This window comes from Hylobates moloch, unplaced genomic scaffold (genome assembly GCF_009828535.3).
Source record: "Hylobates moloch isolate HMO894 unplaced genomic scaffold, HMol_V3 SCAFFOLD_21, whole genome shotgun sequence".
NCBI classification, from domain to species: Eukaryota; Metazoa; Chordata; class Mammalia; order Primates; family Hylobatidae; genus Hylobates; species Hylobates moloch.
Genome location: NW_026652296.1, coordinates 29,076,039 through 29,093,121, shown reverse-complemented (window position 1 = coordinate 29,093,121; position 17,083 = coordinate 29,076,039). Strand labels below are relative to the sequence as shown.

Genomic DNA, 17,083 nt, shown 5'->3' with positions numbered 1-17,083 from the left:
ATGACTTGTCTCTGCCCCATGAAGTCTGGGGCCTCAGCTGGAAAGACTCAATGGCTATGAGGGCCTTGATGGCTGGGGCTGGAATCATCTGGAGTTGTACACTGTCTGGAAGTGGATGCTGGCTGTAGGCTGGCACCTCAGCAGGGCCTTGAGCCAGCACATCTACACATGACTTCTCCATATGGTCTCTCCACCTGGGCTGGCTTGGCTCCCTTATAGCATGATGGCTGGGTTCCCAGGTAGAGTGTCCCAACAGACCACATGGCTTTTTTTTTTCTTCTTTTTTTTTGAGATGGAGTTGTGGTCTGTTGCCCAGGCTGGGGTGCAGTGGCACAATCTCAGCTCACTGCAACCTCTGCCTCCCAGGTTCAAGCAATTCTCTGCCTCAGCCTCCCAAGTAGCTGGGATTACAGGCACCTGCCACCATGCCTGGCTAATTTTTTTTTTTTTTTTTTTGAGACAGAGTCTCGCTTGTCACCCAGGTTGGAGTGCAGTGGTGCGATCTCGGCTCACTGCAACCTCCACCTCCTGGGTTCAAGCGATTCTCCTGCCTCAGGTTCCTGAGTAGTTGGGGTTACAGGTACCCACCCCATGCTCGGCTAATTTTTATATTTTTAGTAGAGACAGGGTTTCATCATGTTGGTCAGGCTGGTCTCGAACTCCTGATCTCAGATGATCCACCTGCCTCGGCCTCCCAAAGTGCTGGGATTACAGGCATGAGCCAGGGCGTCAAGCCTATTTTTTTGTATTTTTAGTAGAGATGGGGTTTCACCATTTTGCCCAGGCTGGTCTTGAACTCCTGACCTCATGATCCACCCACCTCAGCCTCCCAAAGTGCTGGGATTACAGGCGTAAGCCACCCTGCCCAGGCCCACATGGCATTTTTATGATCTAGAAGTCACATAGCAACTTTCACCATATTCTGCTGTTTAATGCTGTCAGAAAGGTATATCCAGGCTGGGCCGGGCGCGGTGGCTCACGCCTGTAATCCCAGCACTTTAGGAGGCCAAGGCGGGCGGATTACGAGGTCAGGAGATCGAGACCATCCTGGCTAACACGGTGAAACCCCGTCTCTACTAAAAATACAAAAAATTAGCCGGGCGAGGTGGCAGGCGCCTGTAGTCCCAGCTACTAGAGAGGCTGAGGAAGGAGAATGGCGTGAACCCCGGAGGGTGGAGCCTTCAGTGAACCGAGATCGCGCCACTGCACTCCAACCTGGGCGACAGTGAGACTCCGTCTCAAAAAAAAAAAAAAAAAAAGAAAGGTACATCCAGGCTGAAGGAACGGGGACGTAGATCCCACACTTGAGGGCAGGAGTGTCAAGGTCATAATTGTATAGTGAGCATGTCGAATTGGAGATATTGATGAGGCTATCTTCTTTGAAAATACAATTTGCCACAATTCCTGATAAACTAGTTTGTAAAGCATAGCTTTGGTCTGTGGGTGAGAGGCCAGGTGTGTTGCTCCAGTAGAGCTTTCTCAGATGGAAACAGGTGAGTGGGAATAAGACTTGCCCTTGAGAGAAGAGCATTTCAGCAGAGGGAAGAGCAATTACAAAGGCCCTGCCATGGGCAAGGTGGGTGTGTTCTAGGAACTGAAGCCCAGTTTGGCTGGGGCGTGGCGGGAGATCAGGAGAGGTTGATGAAGAAGCTGTGTTTGGAAGGTTTGGTAGTGGGGACCTTGAACGTCAGGCTAAGGAGTTTATTGGGAAGCCAGCGGTGCCAAGAAAGGCTCATGGATGCCATGAGGCTGTCCCCGCATAGGCTGTCCCCACATCTGGGGGCCAAATACCCATGTCCATGTGCAGGAGCCAATTGTGTTTCAGAGAAGACAGAGGCCCTGGCCTCCAGGATGTGAAGGCACTAGTGCCTACCCCTAGGGCTGATGTGACACCTGCACTCCCAGATCTCACCACCTCAGCCCCTTTGCCAGGTTGGACCCCTCCCTCAGCTCCCCTCCTCTAGTGTGTCTGCCCTGGTAGGGAGGAGGAGACGGGAATGGTATGAAGAGATCTGACCTGCCCCAGGAAGTTTCCATCTCTAGGCCACCTGTCCAGTCCTGTCCCGGTGAAATCTAGCCAAGGGCATTCATTTACCCTGATCATGCTATGGGTTCTGTGGCAGGGTGGCCATCCACCCCTATGGCAGTCCCAGCTCAACGTCAGTTTGTTTTTTTGAGACAGGATCTTGCTCTGTCACCCAGGCTGGAATGTAGTGGTGTAATCACAGCTCACTGCAGCCTCGACCTCCTGGGCTCAAGCACTCCTCCCACCTCAGCCTCCTTAGTTGGGACTGCAGGTGTGTGCCACCACAACCTGCTAATTTTTTGATTTTTTTTTTTTTTGTAGAGACAAGGTCTCACCATTTTGCCCAGGCTGGTCTTGAACTACTGATCTCAAGCAATCCTCCCGCCTCAGCTTCCCAAAGTGCTGGGATTACAGGGGAGAGCCACCATGCCCAGCCCTCAGTGTCGGTTCTGGCCTGGCGTGTCTGTCCACGGTTTTAGAAGCGCTTGCTGGACGGGCCACCAGAGCTGCGGGTCTTCCCGCAACGTCCTCTGAGGCTGAGCTGCTGCCGAGACACCCTCGGTGTTCGGTGATTCCCACAGCTCCGCAGAGCCTCCGCTTCCACAGGTGAGCTGGGTGGGCCTTGCTCTCCGTTCCTGGCCAGGGCCCTCGGCTCACTGACCACGCCTGTCGGCTTGTTGGCCCTGCCCCCTTGGTGCCCAGTTTCCTTGCTGTCACCTGGCCCCGCTCCCTGTGGTTAGCTCTGCCCACTCTCGCCTCTCCCCGCTCCTCCTGTACTAGACCTCCTCCCTGGGTTCAAGGGGCTCCTAGGCCTCCTGAAGGGCTGGGGGTCCAGGTCTGTGACGCTTTGTCCAGCACCTCTTCCTATTTTCACCTTAGGGTCCTGCGTGAGGCCTAGCTCTTCCACAGTGTCCCCTCTGGGCTGGCAGGACGGAGGTGGGTCCTGTGTGAAACCTAGAGCCTGGGTGGGGGACTTGCTGGTGGGGGGATTCTGAGGCCATGGCTCAGGTCTTTGCATCTGGGCAGAATCTGGGGGCTCCCTGGAGCCGACCAAGTGAGTGTGAGCTGCCATCCCTCCTGTTGGCAGGTCTCAGCCTATCCCAGAGCTCTCGGCATGTCGGGCCTGTCGCGATGAGTGGCCTGAATGCCCTGTCCGGAGTCCCTTCCACCCTTGGACCCACCACGGTTCCAGGAGAAGACCCTTATTCCTTGGCTCTGGGACCCCAAGTGGCCTGCCTTAAGGGACAGTCCGTCTCTTCCCAGGGTCAGGACCTCAAAAGGAGGCTCCGCAATCGTCCTGCAGGCTATATTCACCGTGAGCTACACAGGGCCTGCCTCTACCCCATGGCCCTCAGCTCGGGGGTGGGCTTTCCCCACAGATGTTCCTCATCACAGCATCACTCAACTTCTGGAGCCTGATGTTCCCACAGAGGCGGGAGCAGAAGACGGCAGGGAAGAACAGAGGGTCGCCTTTCCCAAATGCCTTCCCTTGGGAGACCCTGTGAAACTGAGGAGATGGGGAAAACTGAGGCCCAGAAATGGTGCCGCTTGGCCACAGTGGCTGTAGTAGAGCCATGCATAGACACAGGCCACTCACTCCAGTGCAGCCACCACCCTCCCAGCCGCCCTAAAAAAGGTCTGGCAAGACTCATGACCTTCTGCCTGGCACAGTGGCTCACGCCTATAATCCCAGCTCTTTGGGAGACCAAGGCAGGAGGATCCCTTGAGCTCAGGAGTTCAAGACTAGCCTGGGCAACATAACAAGACCCTGTCTCTACAAAGCTTAAAAAAAAAAAAAAAAAAAAAAAAAAAGACAAGGCATGCTCTCCTCCAGGTTCTTAAAGAAGGAGCGTCTTCCCCTGTCTCCTGTCCATAGGACTACTCTGCAGAACATCCTGCTCAGCGATCGAGGTAAGGGGTGGTCCTTTTTTTTTTTTTTTTTGGAAAGGGAGTCTCACTCTGTGGCCCAGGCTGCAGTGCAGTGGTGCGACCTCGGCTCACTGCAATCTCTGCCTCATGGGTTCTTCAAGCGATTCTCCTGCCTCTGCCTCCCAAGTAACTGGGATTACAGGTGCCCCCCACCATGCCCAGCTAATTTTTGTCTTTTTACTAGAGACGGGGTTTCGCCATGTTGGCCAGGCTGGTCTCGAGCTCCTGACCTCAGATGATCCACCCGCCTGGGTCTCCCAAAGTGCTGGGAGTACAGGTGTGAACCACAGCGCCTGGCCAAGGTGACCCTTTTGGGGATCTCTCACGTTTGGAATTACCTTGGTTGGGGAAGGGGAGGAGCAGCTCCCAGAGTGACCAGCAGAGAGCGCTGGGCCCAAGATGGTCAGTTCTGGGAGCTGGACTCTTGCAACTCGGGAAGACTCCCAAGCTGCCTTCTCAAAGCTTTGTCTCTGGCAGCATCCAGAATGGAGGTGATGTGCACTCTAGGGTCCCTCTAACACCTTCCCTTGAGCCCCTCGCCTTCTAGGCTCATCTGCCTAAGCCCCCTCCCTTTATTTATGTATTTATTTATTTATTTATTGAGACAGAGTCTCGCTGTGTCGCCCAGGCTGGAGTGCAGTGGTGCGATCTTGGGTCGCTGCAACCTCCGCCTCAGCCTCCCTAGTAGCTGGGACTACAGGCATGTGCCATGACACTTGGCTAATTTTTGTATTTTTGGTAGAGACGGGTTTTCTTCATGTTGGCCAGGCTAGTCTCGAACTTCTGACCTCCAGTGATCTGCCCGCCTTGGCCTCCCAAAGTGCTGAGATTATAGGCGTGAGCCACCGTGCCTGGCCAGCCTTTAGAAACTGTCTGGAGCAGGCCCCTATGGACTCACTAGGGTATAGGAACCCTGATGGAAGGCATGGGGGCTGGGCATACCTCATGGACCTAGAGCCAGGAGACCTGGAAAGCTCTGGTGTCCAGGCCACCGAGGGGACCCCCAGCCCTCGCCCATTCATCCACCATCCATATACTAACAGTCCCGGGACACATTTACTGAACTTGTGCTCTGCTTCATTTGAACACATCACTCCTCTTCTTAACTTTGGTCGCCTCCCACCTTCATTTTATTTTATTGTATTTATTTATTTATCTATCTATCTATCTATTTATTTATTTATTTATTGAGACAGGGTCTCATTCTGTTGCCCAGGTTGGAGTGCAGTGGTGCAATCTCAGCTCACTGCAACCTCCACCTCCTGCCCCAGCCTCCTGAGCAGCTGGGACTACAGGGGTGTGCCACCATGCCAGCTTAATCACCTTCTTTAAATAAAATCCAAGCTCCTCACTACCGCCTACAGGTCCTTCTCGGTGGTCCAGCCCACCTCTCCCTCCATCCAGCCTCCCCTTTAACCATGACACTCTGGCCAAGATGACCTCTCTTCTTTTGTTGTTGTTTTTGAGATGGAGTTTCGCTCTCGTTGCCCAGGCTGCAGTGCAATGGTGGGATCTCGGCTCACTGCAACCTCCGCCTCCTGGGTTCAAGCGATTCTCCTGCCTCAGCCTCCTGAGTAGCTGGGATTACAGGTGCGTGCCACCACGCCCAGCTAATTTTTGTATTCTTAGTAGAGACGGGGTTTCACCATGTTGGCCAGGCTGTCTCGAACTCCTGACCTCGTGATCTGCCTGCCTTGGCCTCCCAAAGCGCTGAGATTACAGGCATGAGCCACCATGCCCGCCCAATTTTTCTATTTTTAATAGAGAAGGTGTTTCGCCATGCTGGGCAGGCTGGTCTCAAACTCCTGACCTCAGGTGATCCTGCTGCCTTGGCCTCCCAAAGCGCTGGGATTACATGCGTGAGCCGCTGCTGGCCTAAAAGATGCTTCTGGAGTAGGAGGCATTGGGCCTGGCTGGAAGGTTTGCGTCTGCAAAGGCCTGAAGAGAATATCCCAGGTGGGAGAAACAGGAAGGAGGGGACGTGTGGAGGAGGCAGGGAGACCCTGCTCTTGGGACTACTGTCTGCAGAGGGTCTCCAGAGGCAGGACCCCGGTAGGGACACTGATGCAGGAGTCGCTCTGCAGTCCCTCCCCTCAAGCTGTGGGCCGGGGTGCCCCCAGGGACGCAGGCTGTGCGCTCCCACGCCCGGCCGAAGCAGGACGTTCCCACGCGGGGGCGGCCCCGAGAAAGGCTGTGGGGCGGGCCGGGGGCGGGCGCCCGCGCTGAGGTCCCTCCGCAGCGGGTTCTCAGTTGCTCGCTGGGCAGACCCAGGTCGCGCTCCCGCTGCCGAGCCCGCGAGGTGAGTGAGTTGGGGAAGGACCCCACTACCCAAGCCCGCGCAGGTCAGGGGCGCGGCTCGGTCTCCTGCTTTCGCCGCTGGGTCACGCCCCAGTGGTCCCTGTCTTAGAGGGTTGGGGGGCTTCTCGTAGGTTAGAGTTGAGGACTCCTGGTGAGTCCTCCGTCTGCATATGTGTGCCATCTCTTTCCCCAAATATAGATTACACCCTCCCTCTCTTGATATGTGGAGCTCGCCCACCCACTAATCCTAATCACTGGCTGGAGCCCCTCTATTCCAGAAGCGCGGGCCGCCCCTCTCACTTATCACCTGTAGTGTGCCCCCTCCCTCACTCTATTTGTTGGGTGCCCCTCTCTCTCCCTAGATGTGGGACTCCCTTCTTTTCCGCAGATGTGTGTCTCCCTCCCTCTGACCCAGTTAAGTCCGCATCCTCTAAAGCCCCTCCCCACCCCCATGGATGCCAAACCCTGAGTCTTCCCTGGGGGTGGGGGACTGGGCTCAGCCAGACCAGCTAAGCCCAGTCCCCCACCCCCAACCAGATCCAGCAGAGCAGGCCTGTGTGCACGTAGGCAGCCAATTAGGGGGGAAGGGGTGGGGGCCAGACCGGCTGTCTGTTCTGCCGGTGCAGGGGCCTCTGGCCCCTGCAGGGAAGAGAGCCTCAAGGCCTGCTCCCTCTCCACCTGGACCCCACCCAGCTTCCTCTGGGGAGCAAACAAGTGAGCAGGGTTCTCCAACCTGGCCAGACTGAGCTGGGGCTGGCACCAGAACCCAAGCCCTCAGCCTCAAACTCTTCAGACCCTGGCCCAAGACTTAGTCCTCCTCCCACTTCTCAGATGGTGAATTGAGGTCCCAAGAAGGGGCTCCAAAGGTCTAGGACCCCCACTGGCCCCCTGCTGGGGATATCAGACAAAATTAGAAGGGTCAAGGGCATGAGGGTGACCTTGAAACCCTGGGACACCCCTACCACTACCATACCAGTGGAAAAGGGTTTCTCCACCTGGCCCTGAGGTTTGGGGGCAGAGGGTGATGTGGAGGCAGAACTCATCTATACCTTCACGCCCCCAGATGCTCCCCAGAGCTGCCTGGAGCTTGGTGCTGAGGAAAGGTGGACGTGGAAGACGAGGGATGCACAGCTCAGAAGGCACCAGTGAGACGTGGACTCCTTCCTCCCAGCCTAACTCCAGAGATAGGGGCAGGGGTCCCCTCTGCAGGCTGCCCCCTTTGCCCTTCCATGCCACCCTGGGCCTGTTCCTACCACACTTCCCATGTTCCCACGATCCCACTCCTTGGTCCAAGGCCAAATTTCTCTAGGAAATGGAATGCGCGGGGTGAGCAGACAGTGGCCATCTCCATTCCAAGCTTCCTTAGGAGCCAGCCCCCAAGCCTCAGGCCCCTAGGCCTTTTGTTCTGAGGTGGAGGATGCTGACAGAACCTTGGACCCTGATTCCTCCTTTCCAGACCCTAGTTTCAATGCTAGTAAGAAGAAAGAGACCTAAAGCAGGAGAGACTTAAGCCAGATAGCAGAAGGGCCTTGCTGACCCATGGAGAATAACAAAGATAACATTTATTGAGCCCTTACTAGTACCCCAAGCTATTTCAGCCTCCCAAGTAGCTGGGATTATAGGTGCCCACCACTGCCCCCGGCTAATTTTTGTATTTTTAGTAGAGGAGCGGTTTCACCATCTTGGCCAGGCTGGTCTCGAACTCCTGACCTCGTGATCCACCCGCCTCAGCCTCCCAAAATGCTAGGATTACAGGCGTGAGCCACCAAGCCCAGCCTCCTTCTCTATTAATATAGTTAGAGATAGGGTGTCCCAGGGGCAGCCTGGACTCAGCTCCCACCTTTGTGTCTGCAGCCCGTGGTGGGGGGAAGATGTCCCCCTACACCAAGTGCTATGCCCAGCGCTACTACCCCATGCCAGAAGAGCCCTTCTGCACAGAACTCAACGCTGAGCAGCAGGCCCTGAAGAAGAAGGAGAAGGGAAGCTGGACCCAGCTGACCCACGCCGAAAAGGTGGCCCGTAAGTGTCAGGGTGGGGCTGGCTGGAGAGAGTGGGTTGGGGGCTGACTTTGGAAAGAAGGGCCTGTCAGGGATCAGAGGGCAGAGAGAGGCCCCCAAGACAGCCAGAAACCTCAAAGCACCTGAGGGGTGAAGTTCATGCCTTTGTTCGTTTATTCACTCACCTATTTGTGCATAGCCTGATGCTGGGCAATGCTGGGGACATGAGGTGAATCACCTGGATAGTTAGTTCCTGCCCCCATGGTGCTCCCAGTCCCGTGGGGAAAACCGATACAGACTCCAGTAATTGTAATACAGAATATGTGGCTAGGGTGAGGTGTGTTCAAGGACTGTGAGATGAAATCTTGGTGGACCTCCCAGAGGAGGGCACATTCCAGCTGGCCTTTAAGGGTGAAGAGGAGGGCACTGCCAGGGAGTGGGAACTGCATGGGGAAGGGTGTCAGAGCAGGAGACTGTGGAGGGCCCTGGAATTGAGTGATGTAGGGGAGATGGGACAGAGAGAGGCAGGTGAGGTGGTTGGGGAGGAGCCCTCTGACCCTGGGAGGCTGGAGCGATGTGTGGTCCCTTGTCATGTCCACCAGAGCATCCCTGAGCTGACCCTTTGATATTTGGAGCACCTTATTCTCATTCCATGAATGGGAATACTCAGCCTGACCTCCAAGATTTCAAGGGATTCCTAGTGGGGGAAGGTTCATGCTTCTCACGTTCATTCATTCAGTCAACATCTTATTTAGCACCTACTACAATATCATGCACTGGGAATGCAGCTGTGAGCCAGCCAGGCTCCGTTCCTGCCTGTGAGCTTGCATTTCCAGCCCTCTCTCAGCACCTTTCCCCTTTCTCTCTCTCTCTCTCTCTCTCTCTCTCTCTCTCACACACACACACACACACACACACACACACACACACACACACACATATATATCTTGGTTTTCTCTTCATCCATTTCAGAAATTGACACTCTTGGGGGAGGGGGGAGGGATAGCATTAGGAGATATACCTAATGCTAAATGACGAGTTAATGGGTGCAGCACACCAACATGGCACATGTATACATATGTAACAAACCTGCACGTTGTGCACATGTACCCTAAAACTTAAAGTATAATAATAATAAAATTTAAAAAAGAGAGAAATTGACACTCTTTATCTGAGCGTGGTGGCACATGCCTGTGGTCCCAGCTATTCAGGAGGCTGAGGCAGGAGGATCGCTTGAGCCCAGGGGAGCTGAGGCTAGAGTGAGCTGTGATTGTGCTACTGCATTGCACTCCAGCCTGGGTAACAAAGTGAGACCCTGTCTGAAAAAAAAAAAAAAGAGAGAGAGAGAGAAAGAAATGATGGACATTCCCCAAGCAAGATGATAATGAGCACCATCCTAATATGTCCTGCACGCTTACATGTAGCAGGCACCGCTGTGGCGTTAGGTGCTCTCGTTAGCTCACATTTGAGAGACTGAGGCTCAGTGGCGTGCAGTCACTTGCAATGGTCACGCAGCTAGAGAGTGGTGGAGGCAAGATTTGAAACCACGTAGACAGGCACCAGGGGTTTCACCCTTAGCTGCAGCGTAGCCTCACAGCTCAAACAACTTTTTTTTTTCCTTTTTTTTTGAGACAGGGTCTCTGTCACCCAGGCTGGAGTGCAGTGGCCCCATCTCGGCTCACTGAAACCTCTGCCTCCTGGGCTCAAGTGATCCTCCCACTTTGGCTGCCTGAGTAGCTGGGACTACAGGTGGGCGCCACCACACCTGGCTATTTTTTTTGTAGAGACAGGGCTTCACCATGTTGGCCAGACTGGTCTCAAACTCCTGATCTCATGATCCACCCACCTTAGCCTCCCAAAGTGCTGGGATTACAGGTGTGAACTACCATGCCCGGCTATTTATTTATTTATATTTCTGTAGAGACAGAGCAGTCTCACTATGTTTGCTCAGGCTGGTCTTGAACTCCTGGGCTCAAGCAATTCTCCTGCCTCGGCCTCCCAAAGCACTGGGATTACAGGCATGAGCCATCATGCCAGGCCAAAAGCCTTGAGTCTTGTCAGACTTCTTCCAGGGCAGGCAGGCGTGGCAGCACTGGAGTGCATGGCCTGTGTTTATGCATGGCTCTACCACAGCCATGCTGAGTGGCCTCCACTGGTTGATTTCATTGTCTCAGCCTGAACCTCTCACCCAGGTATCTTCCCAAAACCTAAGACAGTTCCCTTTTCCCAAGGAATTCTGCTGCCAGCTTTGATTTTCCTTTAGATATTTATTTTCATATTTATTTAATGTACTGAGAAAGGATTACACACATAGGGTAATTTTTTTTTTTTTTTTTTTTTTGAGACAGAGTCTCGCTCTGTCGCCCAGGCTGGAGTGCAGTGGCATGATCTCGGCTCACTGCAACCTCTGCCTCCCAGGTTCACGTCATTCTCCTGCCTTAGCCTCCCAAGTAGCTGGGACTACAGGTGCCCGCCACCACGCCTGGCTAATTTTTGTATTTTTAGTAGAGACGGGGTTTCACTGTGTTAGCCAGGATGGTCTCGATCTCCTGACCTCGTGATCTGCCCGCCTCAGCCTCCCAAAGTGCTGGGATTACAGGCGTGAGCCACTGTACCCGGCCTTACCTGGCTAATTTTTAAATTTTTTGTAGAGACAGGGTCTCGCTATATTGCCTAGGATGGTCTCGAACTCTGGGACTCAAGCAATCCACCCGTCTTGGTCTCCCAAAATTCTGGGATTACAGGCGTGAGCCACCAAGCCTGGCCCCCTCCCTAATTCTGTTAGAATGAAATCCAAACTCTTCTCCATGGATTCTAACAAGGTCCTGTGTGAACCGGCTCTGCCTCTCATTTGCTAAATTCTCTCTCTTTTGCTCATTTCACTCCAGCTGCAGTGGTCCTCACTTCACACTTTCCCTACCCACTTCCTGCTTCAGGGTCTTTGCACTTCCTTCCAGTTTTCACCAACTTTCTCCCATTGATTTTTCAAGCCTCAGCTCCAATGTCACCTCCTCTGAGACACCTTCCCTGGCCATCCAACTGTTTGCCTGATGCATTTGCCATTGTCTCCCCCTCTAAACTCCACAAGGGCAGGGATTTTCATCTGGCTCATTCACTGCTGTCACCTGTTCCTGGTCATGCTGTGCATATAGTACCTGCTCAGTAAGAATTTGCTGAATGAACAGCATCTGCTGCAGGGAGGGGAAGCCGGGGATCACTTAGAGTGGACGCACCTGAGGCCCCTTCCCCACACCCAATTGCCTCCAGTGTACCGGCTCCAGTTCAATGAGACCTTTGCGGAGATGAACCGTCGCTCCAATCAGTGGAAGACAGTGATGGGTTGTGTCTTCTTCTTCATTGGATTTGCAGCTCTGGTGATTTGGTGGCAGCGGGTCTACGGTGAGTGGCAACACCTCATCTGGCTGCAGTCCTGGGCCATGCCCTTGTGGTCACGGCCACCAGACAGTTTCTTAAAGGAACCATGCTGGCACTCATCTGAAGAGTTGAAAATTTCTGAAGAGGTGTAGGCTGAAGGACAGAGCATGGCTGTCTAGGTTTGAATGTAGGAACTTTACCTCTCTGGGCCTCAGTTTCCTCATCTGTAAAATGGGAATAGTAATGTTCCATCTCAGGGTACTTAAGAGGATTTTAATGACAGAGGGCTGTAGGCCAGTGTTTGGCTCATAGTCATGAATGGTGTTGTAACTGATTATTGTGTATGAACTGTGTGTTTTTCAGTGTATATATATACACTGAACTTCTGCCTCCCCAATTCAGGTGATTCCTCTGCCTCAACCTCCTGAATAGCTGGGACTATAGGAGTGTGCCACCACGCCCGGCTAATTTTTGTATTTTTAGTAGAGACAGGGTTTCGCCATGTTGGCCAGGCTGGTCTCAAACTCCTGATCTCAAGTGATCTGCCTGCTTTGAACTCCCAAAGTGCTAGGATTACAAGCACGAGCCACCATACCTGGCCTATTTTTCAGTATATTGCTTCAGCTGCTGTAACAAAGAGTCCCCAACTTATAAGAGCTTAAATTAGATAATGGTTTATTCCTTTCTCACAAGGGCAGAGAAGCAATCCAGACAAATGTGGGGACTCCACAACGCAGGCTCCTTCTGTCTTGTTGCTCTGCATCCTTGACATGCAAGATGGCTGCTCCAGCTGCTGCCATCAAGCCTACATTTCAGCCAAGGAGAAAAGGGAAAGGGAAGATATGCTCCTCTTTGAGGCCTAGAAGTTGCTCAAACCACTTCTCCTAACATACTGTAGGCTGAGAAATGATCACGTGACAAGGGAAGCTGGGAAATGTAGTCTTTAGCTGGGTAGTCACATGGACAGCTGAACTTTCATTACCTCTGAAGAGTGGTTCTCAAAGTGTTCTCTGTGTACCAATAGGACCACCTAGGAACTTGCTAGAAATGCACATTCTCAGCCCCACTGGTCAGACACTCTGGGGGTAGACCCCAACAATTTTTTTTTTTTTTTTGAGACGGAGTTTCGTTCTTTCGCCAAGGCCGAAGTGCACTGGCACGATCTCGGCTCACTGCAACCTCCGCCTTCTGGTTTCAAGCGATTCTCCTGCCTCAGCCTACCTGCCTCAGCCTACCGAGTAGCTGGGATTACAGGCATCCGCCATCACGCCCAACTAATTTTTATATTTTTAGTAGAGATGGGGTTTCACCATGTTGGCCAGGCTGGTCTCGAACTCCTGACCTTGTGATCCACCTGCCTTGGCCTCCCAAAGTGCTGGGATTATAGGCATGAGCCACCATGCCCGGCCTGACCCCAATTATTAAATTATTTATTTATTTATTTATTTGAGATGGAGTCTTGCTCTGTCACCCAGGCTAGAATGTAGTGGCGTGATCTCGGCTCACTGCAACCTCCATCTCTCGGGTTCAAGCAATTCTTCTGCCTTAGCCTCCCGAGCAGCTGGGACTACAGGTGCATGCCACCACGCCCAGCTAATTTTTGTATTTTTAGTAGAGATGGGGTTTCACCATATTGGCCAGGCTGGTCTTGAACTCCTTACCTTGTGATCCACCCACCTCGGCCTCCCAAAGTTCTGGGATTACAGGCGTGAACCACCACGCCGGCCCAACAATTTTTATTTTAACTGCCCATCCCTCTGGTAGACCAGTGGAAGGCTGAGTACCTCCCATGCATCCTGGAAGGGCTAGTCTAGCCTAGTGCTTGGCACACAGTAGATGCTCATAAAGGTTGTTCCCTTCCTGCTCCGCTCCTGGGATAGAAAGTACCAGGGATGGAGGTCAGGCAGGCTGAGTCAGCCTCAGGGCCAGGCAGACCAGGAAGTAAGGTGTGGGCGGTGTTGGGAGCTCGGGCCTCCAGGCCTTTCCTGTCCCGATCCACATATCAAGGCACCTAAAATGCCTCCATGAGTGCTTTCAGCTTTTAGGTTAAGTATTGCCTCCCCCACCAGATTTTTTCTTTCTTTTTTTTTAATTTTTTATTTTTTTGAGACAGAGTCTTGCTCTGTCACCCAGGTTGGAGTGCAGTGGTGCGATCTCGGCTGACTGCAAGCTCCACCTCCCGGGTTCACGCCGTTCTCCTGCCTCAGCCTCCCAAGTAGCTGGGACTACAGGTGCCCACCACCATGCCCGGCTTATGTTTTGTATTTTTAGTAGAGACGGGGTTTCACTATGTTAGCCACGATGGTCTCGATCTCCTGACCTCGTGATCCGCCCGCCTCGGCCTCTCAAAGTGCTGGGATTATAGGCATCAGCCACGGCCTATAATATAGCCACGCCCGGCCCCTTTTTTCTTTTTTAAAAAAAGAGACAGGGGTTTTTCTATGTTGCCCAGGCTGGACTGGAATTCCTCGGTTTAAGTAATCCTCCCACCTTGGCCTCCTGAGTGAGACCATAGGCATGCGCCACTGCACCCGGCTCTCCCCATTTTTTTTTTTTTTTTTTTTTTTTTTATAGAAAGAGTCTTGCTCTGTCACCCAGGCTGGAGTGTAGTGGCATGATCTTGGCTCAGTGCAACCTGTGCCTCCCAGACTAGACTGATTCTCCTGCTTCAGCCTCCTGAGCAGCTGGGATTACAGGGGTACACTACCACACCCAGCTAATTTTTTGTATTTTTAGTGGAGACAGGGTTTCACCATGTTGGCCAGGCTAGTCTCAAACTCCTGACCTCAAGTGATCCGTCTGCCTCGTCCTCCCAAAGTGCTGGGATTACAGGCTTGAGCCACCGCGCCCGGTGGCCTGTCCCCATATTTTTTAAGTGAACACTCTTACCTACTTCCTACTCTCAACCCTCTTAGAAAGTAAAAGGAATTATTCCATTCTGGACCCTGCCCAGCAAGTGGGAACAAACTCAGTAATTATATAATTATAGTAGGTAACATGTATCAGGTGCTTAATATTTGTCTAACATTGTGCCAACAGCTTTGGAAATAGTCCCCACAATCCTAGTGGATAGGACCTGCTTTTGACAGGTAAGGAAACTGAGGCTCAGAGAGGTGAAGTGACTTGTTGAAGGTCACAGGGCAAGGGAGTGGTGGAGCTGGGATTTGGATTCAGGCAGTCTTCAAATCAGTGCTCTTATTACCACAGACCACAGAGGTAGATGAGGCAACTGAGTTGTAAAGGACCTTGGCCCAGCTCCCACACTCCTTGGAGTCTAAGGCAAAGCTGGGATCAGAACCCAGAGGTGCCTGGGGCGATGCTTTAGAAGAAAGTCTGGGGTGAGGGGCTAGACAGGGTGGAGGGAGCTCCTCAGTGCAAGATACTTCAACCCTGGAGTATCTTGTACCGTCAGCCTTGCGAGTAGCTGGGAGGCTACAGAATGGCTGGAGACCCTGGCTGGTAGAGGAAGGCTGGTAGAGGTAGACTGGCAGGATCCTGATCCACCCCATGCACTCCCTGCAGTATTTCCTCCAAAGCCGATCACCTTGACGGACGAGTGGAAAGCCCAGCAGCTGCAGCGCATGCTGGACATGAAGGTCAATCCTGTGCAGGGCCTGGCCTCCCGCTGGGACTATGAGAAGAAGCAGTGGAAGAAGTGACTTGCATCCCCAGCTGTCTCCCTGCGGCTCCACCCTGGCTGGGAGCCTCTAGCGGCCCCTCCCCTCCCCTGCCCTTAACCCCAATAAAGCTAATTTGTTCTCTTCTGCCTCTCACCTCCACTTCAGACTTTACTTGGCACCTAAAATTAGGCATTTTAACAGGTGAGGGGCAAGAAGGGCTCAGAACTCATCTAGTCATTGAGGGCTTCCTGGAGGAGTGGGGGCCAGAGCCAAGGCTTAGGTGGGATTAGGAAAGGCAAGAAGACGGGAAGGCATTCCGGGTGGAGCACGTGGCTTAATCAAAGGTGAGGACACTCTTTTATTCAGCTAATTAACAAATACTTGGCCGGGTGCGGTGGCTTACTCCTGTAATCCCAGCACTTTGGGAGGCCAAGGAGGGCGAATCACTTGAGGTCAGGAGTTCAAGACCAGCCTGGCCAACATGGTGAAAACCCCATCTCTACTAAAAGTACAAAAAATTAGCCAGGCGTGGTGGTGGGCGCCTGTAGTCCCAGCTACTTGGGAGGCTGAGGCAGGAGAATGGCATGGTCCTGGGAGGCAGAGCTTGCAGTGAGCCGAGATCGTGCCACTGCACTCCAGCCTGGGCGACAGAGCAAGACTCCGTCTCAAAAAAAAAAAAAAAAAAAAAAAAATTAGCTGGGTGTAGTGATGCATGCCTGTAGCCTCAGCTGCTCAGGAGCCTGAAGCAGGAGAATCGCTTGAACTCAGGAGGCAGAGGTTGCAATGAGCCGAGATCATACCATTGCACTGCAGCCTGGGCAACAGAGCGAGATTCCATATCCAAAAAAAAAAAAAAAAAAAAACTTATTGAGCACCTACTGTGTGCCAGGTTCTAATCCAGGCCCTGGGGATGCAGCAGTGAACAAACAGGCAAAGACCTTGGCCTCATGGAGGAGACATTCCTCTATGCGGGGAAATAGAAAAATGAATAAATAAGTGCAATAACTTGTAGGTTACATGGTAATAAGTGCCATGAAGAAACAAAACAAAGCAGCACGAGGGGACAGGATAAAGGGGATTGGGGGGTGGTAGGTAAAGGCCTCTAGGAAAAGGTAGTATTTCATTTCTTTTTTTTTTTTCAGTAGGGTCTCACTCTGTCACCCGGGCTGGAGTGCAGTGGCATGATCATGGCTCACTGCATCCTCGAATTCTCGAGTTCAAGTGATCCTCCCACCTCAACTTTCCAAGTAGTGGTACAGGTATGCACCATGCCCAGCTAATTTTTTTTTTTTTTTTTTTTTTTTTGAGACGGAGTTTCACTCTTGTTGCCCAGGCTGGAGTGCAAACTCGGCTCACCGCAACCTCCGCCTCCCGGGTTCAGCTGATTCTCCTGCCTACCTCAGCCTCGCGAGTAGCTGGGATTACAAGCGTGCACCACCACGCCCAGCTAATTTTGTATTTTTAGTAGAGACGGAGTTTCTCCGTGTTGGTCAGGCTGGTCTCGAACTCCCGACCTCAGGTGATCTACCTCCCTCGGCCTCCTAAAGTGCTGGGATTACAGGTGTGAGCCACCTCGCCCGGCCTAATTTTTTTGTTTTTTTTTGAGATGGAGTCTCGCTGTGTCGCCCAGGATGGAGTACAGTGGCTCGATCTCGGCTCACTGCAAGCTCCGCCTCCTGGGTTCACACCATTCTACTGCCTCAGCCTCCCAAGTAGCTGGGACTGCAGGCTGCCCCCACGCCCGGCTAATTTCTTGTATTTTTAGTAGAGACGGGGTTTCACTGTGTTAGCCAGGATGGTCTTGATCTCCTGACCTTGTGAGCCACCCGCCTTGGCCT

The 17,083-nt window shown here is 52.9% G+C and overlaps 1 protein-coding gene across 2 annotated transcripts; it reads left to right on the top strand.

Annotated features, from left to right (window-relative positions):
- The first annotated feature begins 6,176 nt into the window (after positions 1-6,176).
- LOC116461312 (cytochrome c oxidase subunit 4 isoform 2, mitochondrial) lies at positions 6,177-15,398 on the top strand. 2 transcript variants are annotated; one of them, XM_058433024.1, is made up of 6 exons: positions 6,177-6,254; positions 7,317-7,398; positions 8,108-8,272; positions 11,518-11,649; positions 14,665-14,714; positions 15,148-15,274. In XM_058433024.1, the coding sequence occupies exons 2-5, from the start codon at positions 7,317-7,319 to the stop codon at positions 14,709-14,711; spliced, it is 426 nt and encodes a 141-aa protein (XP_058289007.1). In that variant the 5' UTR covers positions 6,177-6,254; the 3' UTR covers positions 14,712-14,714; positions 15,148-15,274. The 2 variants fall into 2 exon arrangements, with proteins under 2 accessions (XP_058289007.1, XP_031998816.1); XM_032142925.1 differs by lacking the exon at positions 14,665-14,714 and having other exon boundaries at positions 15,148-15,398.
- Positions 15,399-17,083: the final 1,685 nt, after the last annotated feature.

Coding starts and splice junctions, on each gene's coding strand:
- LOC116461312 (XM_032142925.1), top strand. CDS start 7,317: ATGCTCCCCAGAGCTGCCTGGAGCTTGGTGCTGAGGAAAGGTGGACGT. Junction 7,399..8,107: donor GCACAGCTCAGAAGGCACCA/GTGAGACGTGGA, acceptor TTGTGTCTGCAG/CCCGTGGTGGGGGGAAGATG. Junction 11,650..15,147: donor TTGGTGGCAGCGGGTCTACG/GTGAGTGGCAAC, acceptor CACTCCCTGCAG/TATTTCCTCCAAAGCCGATC.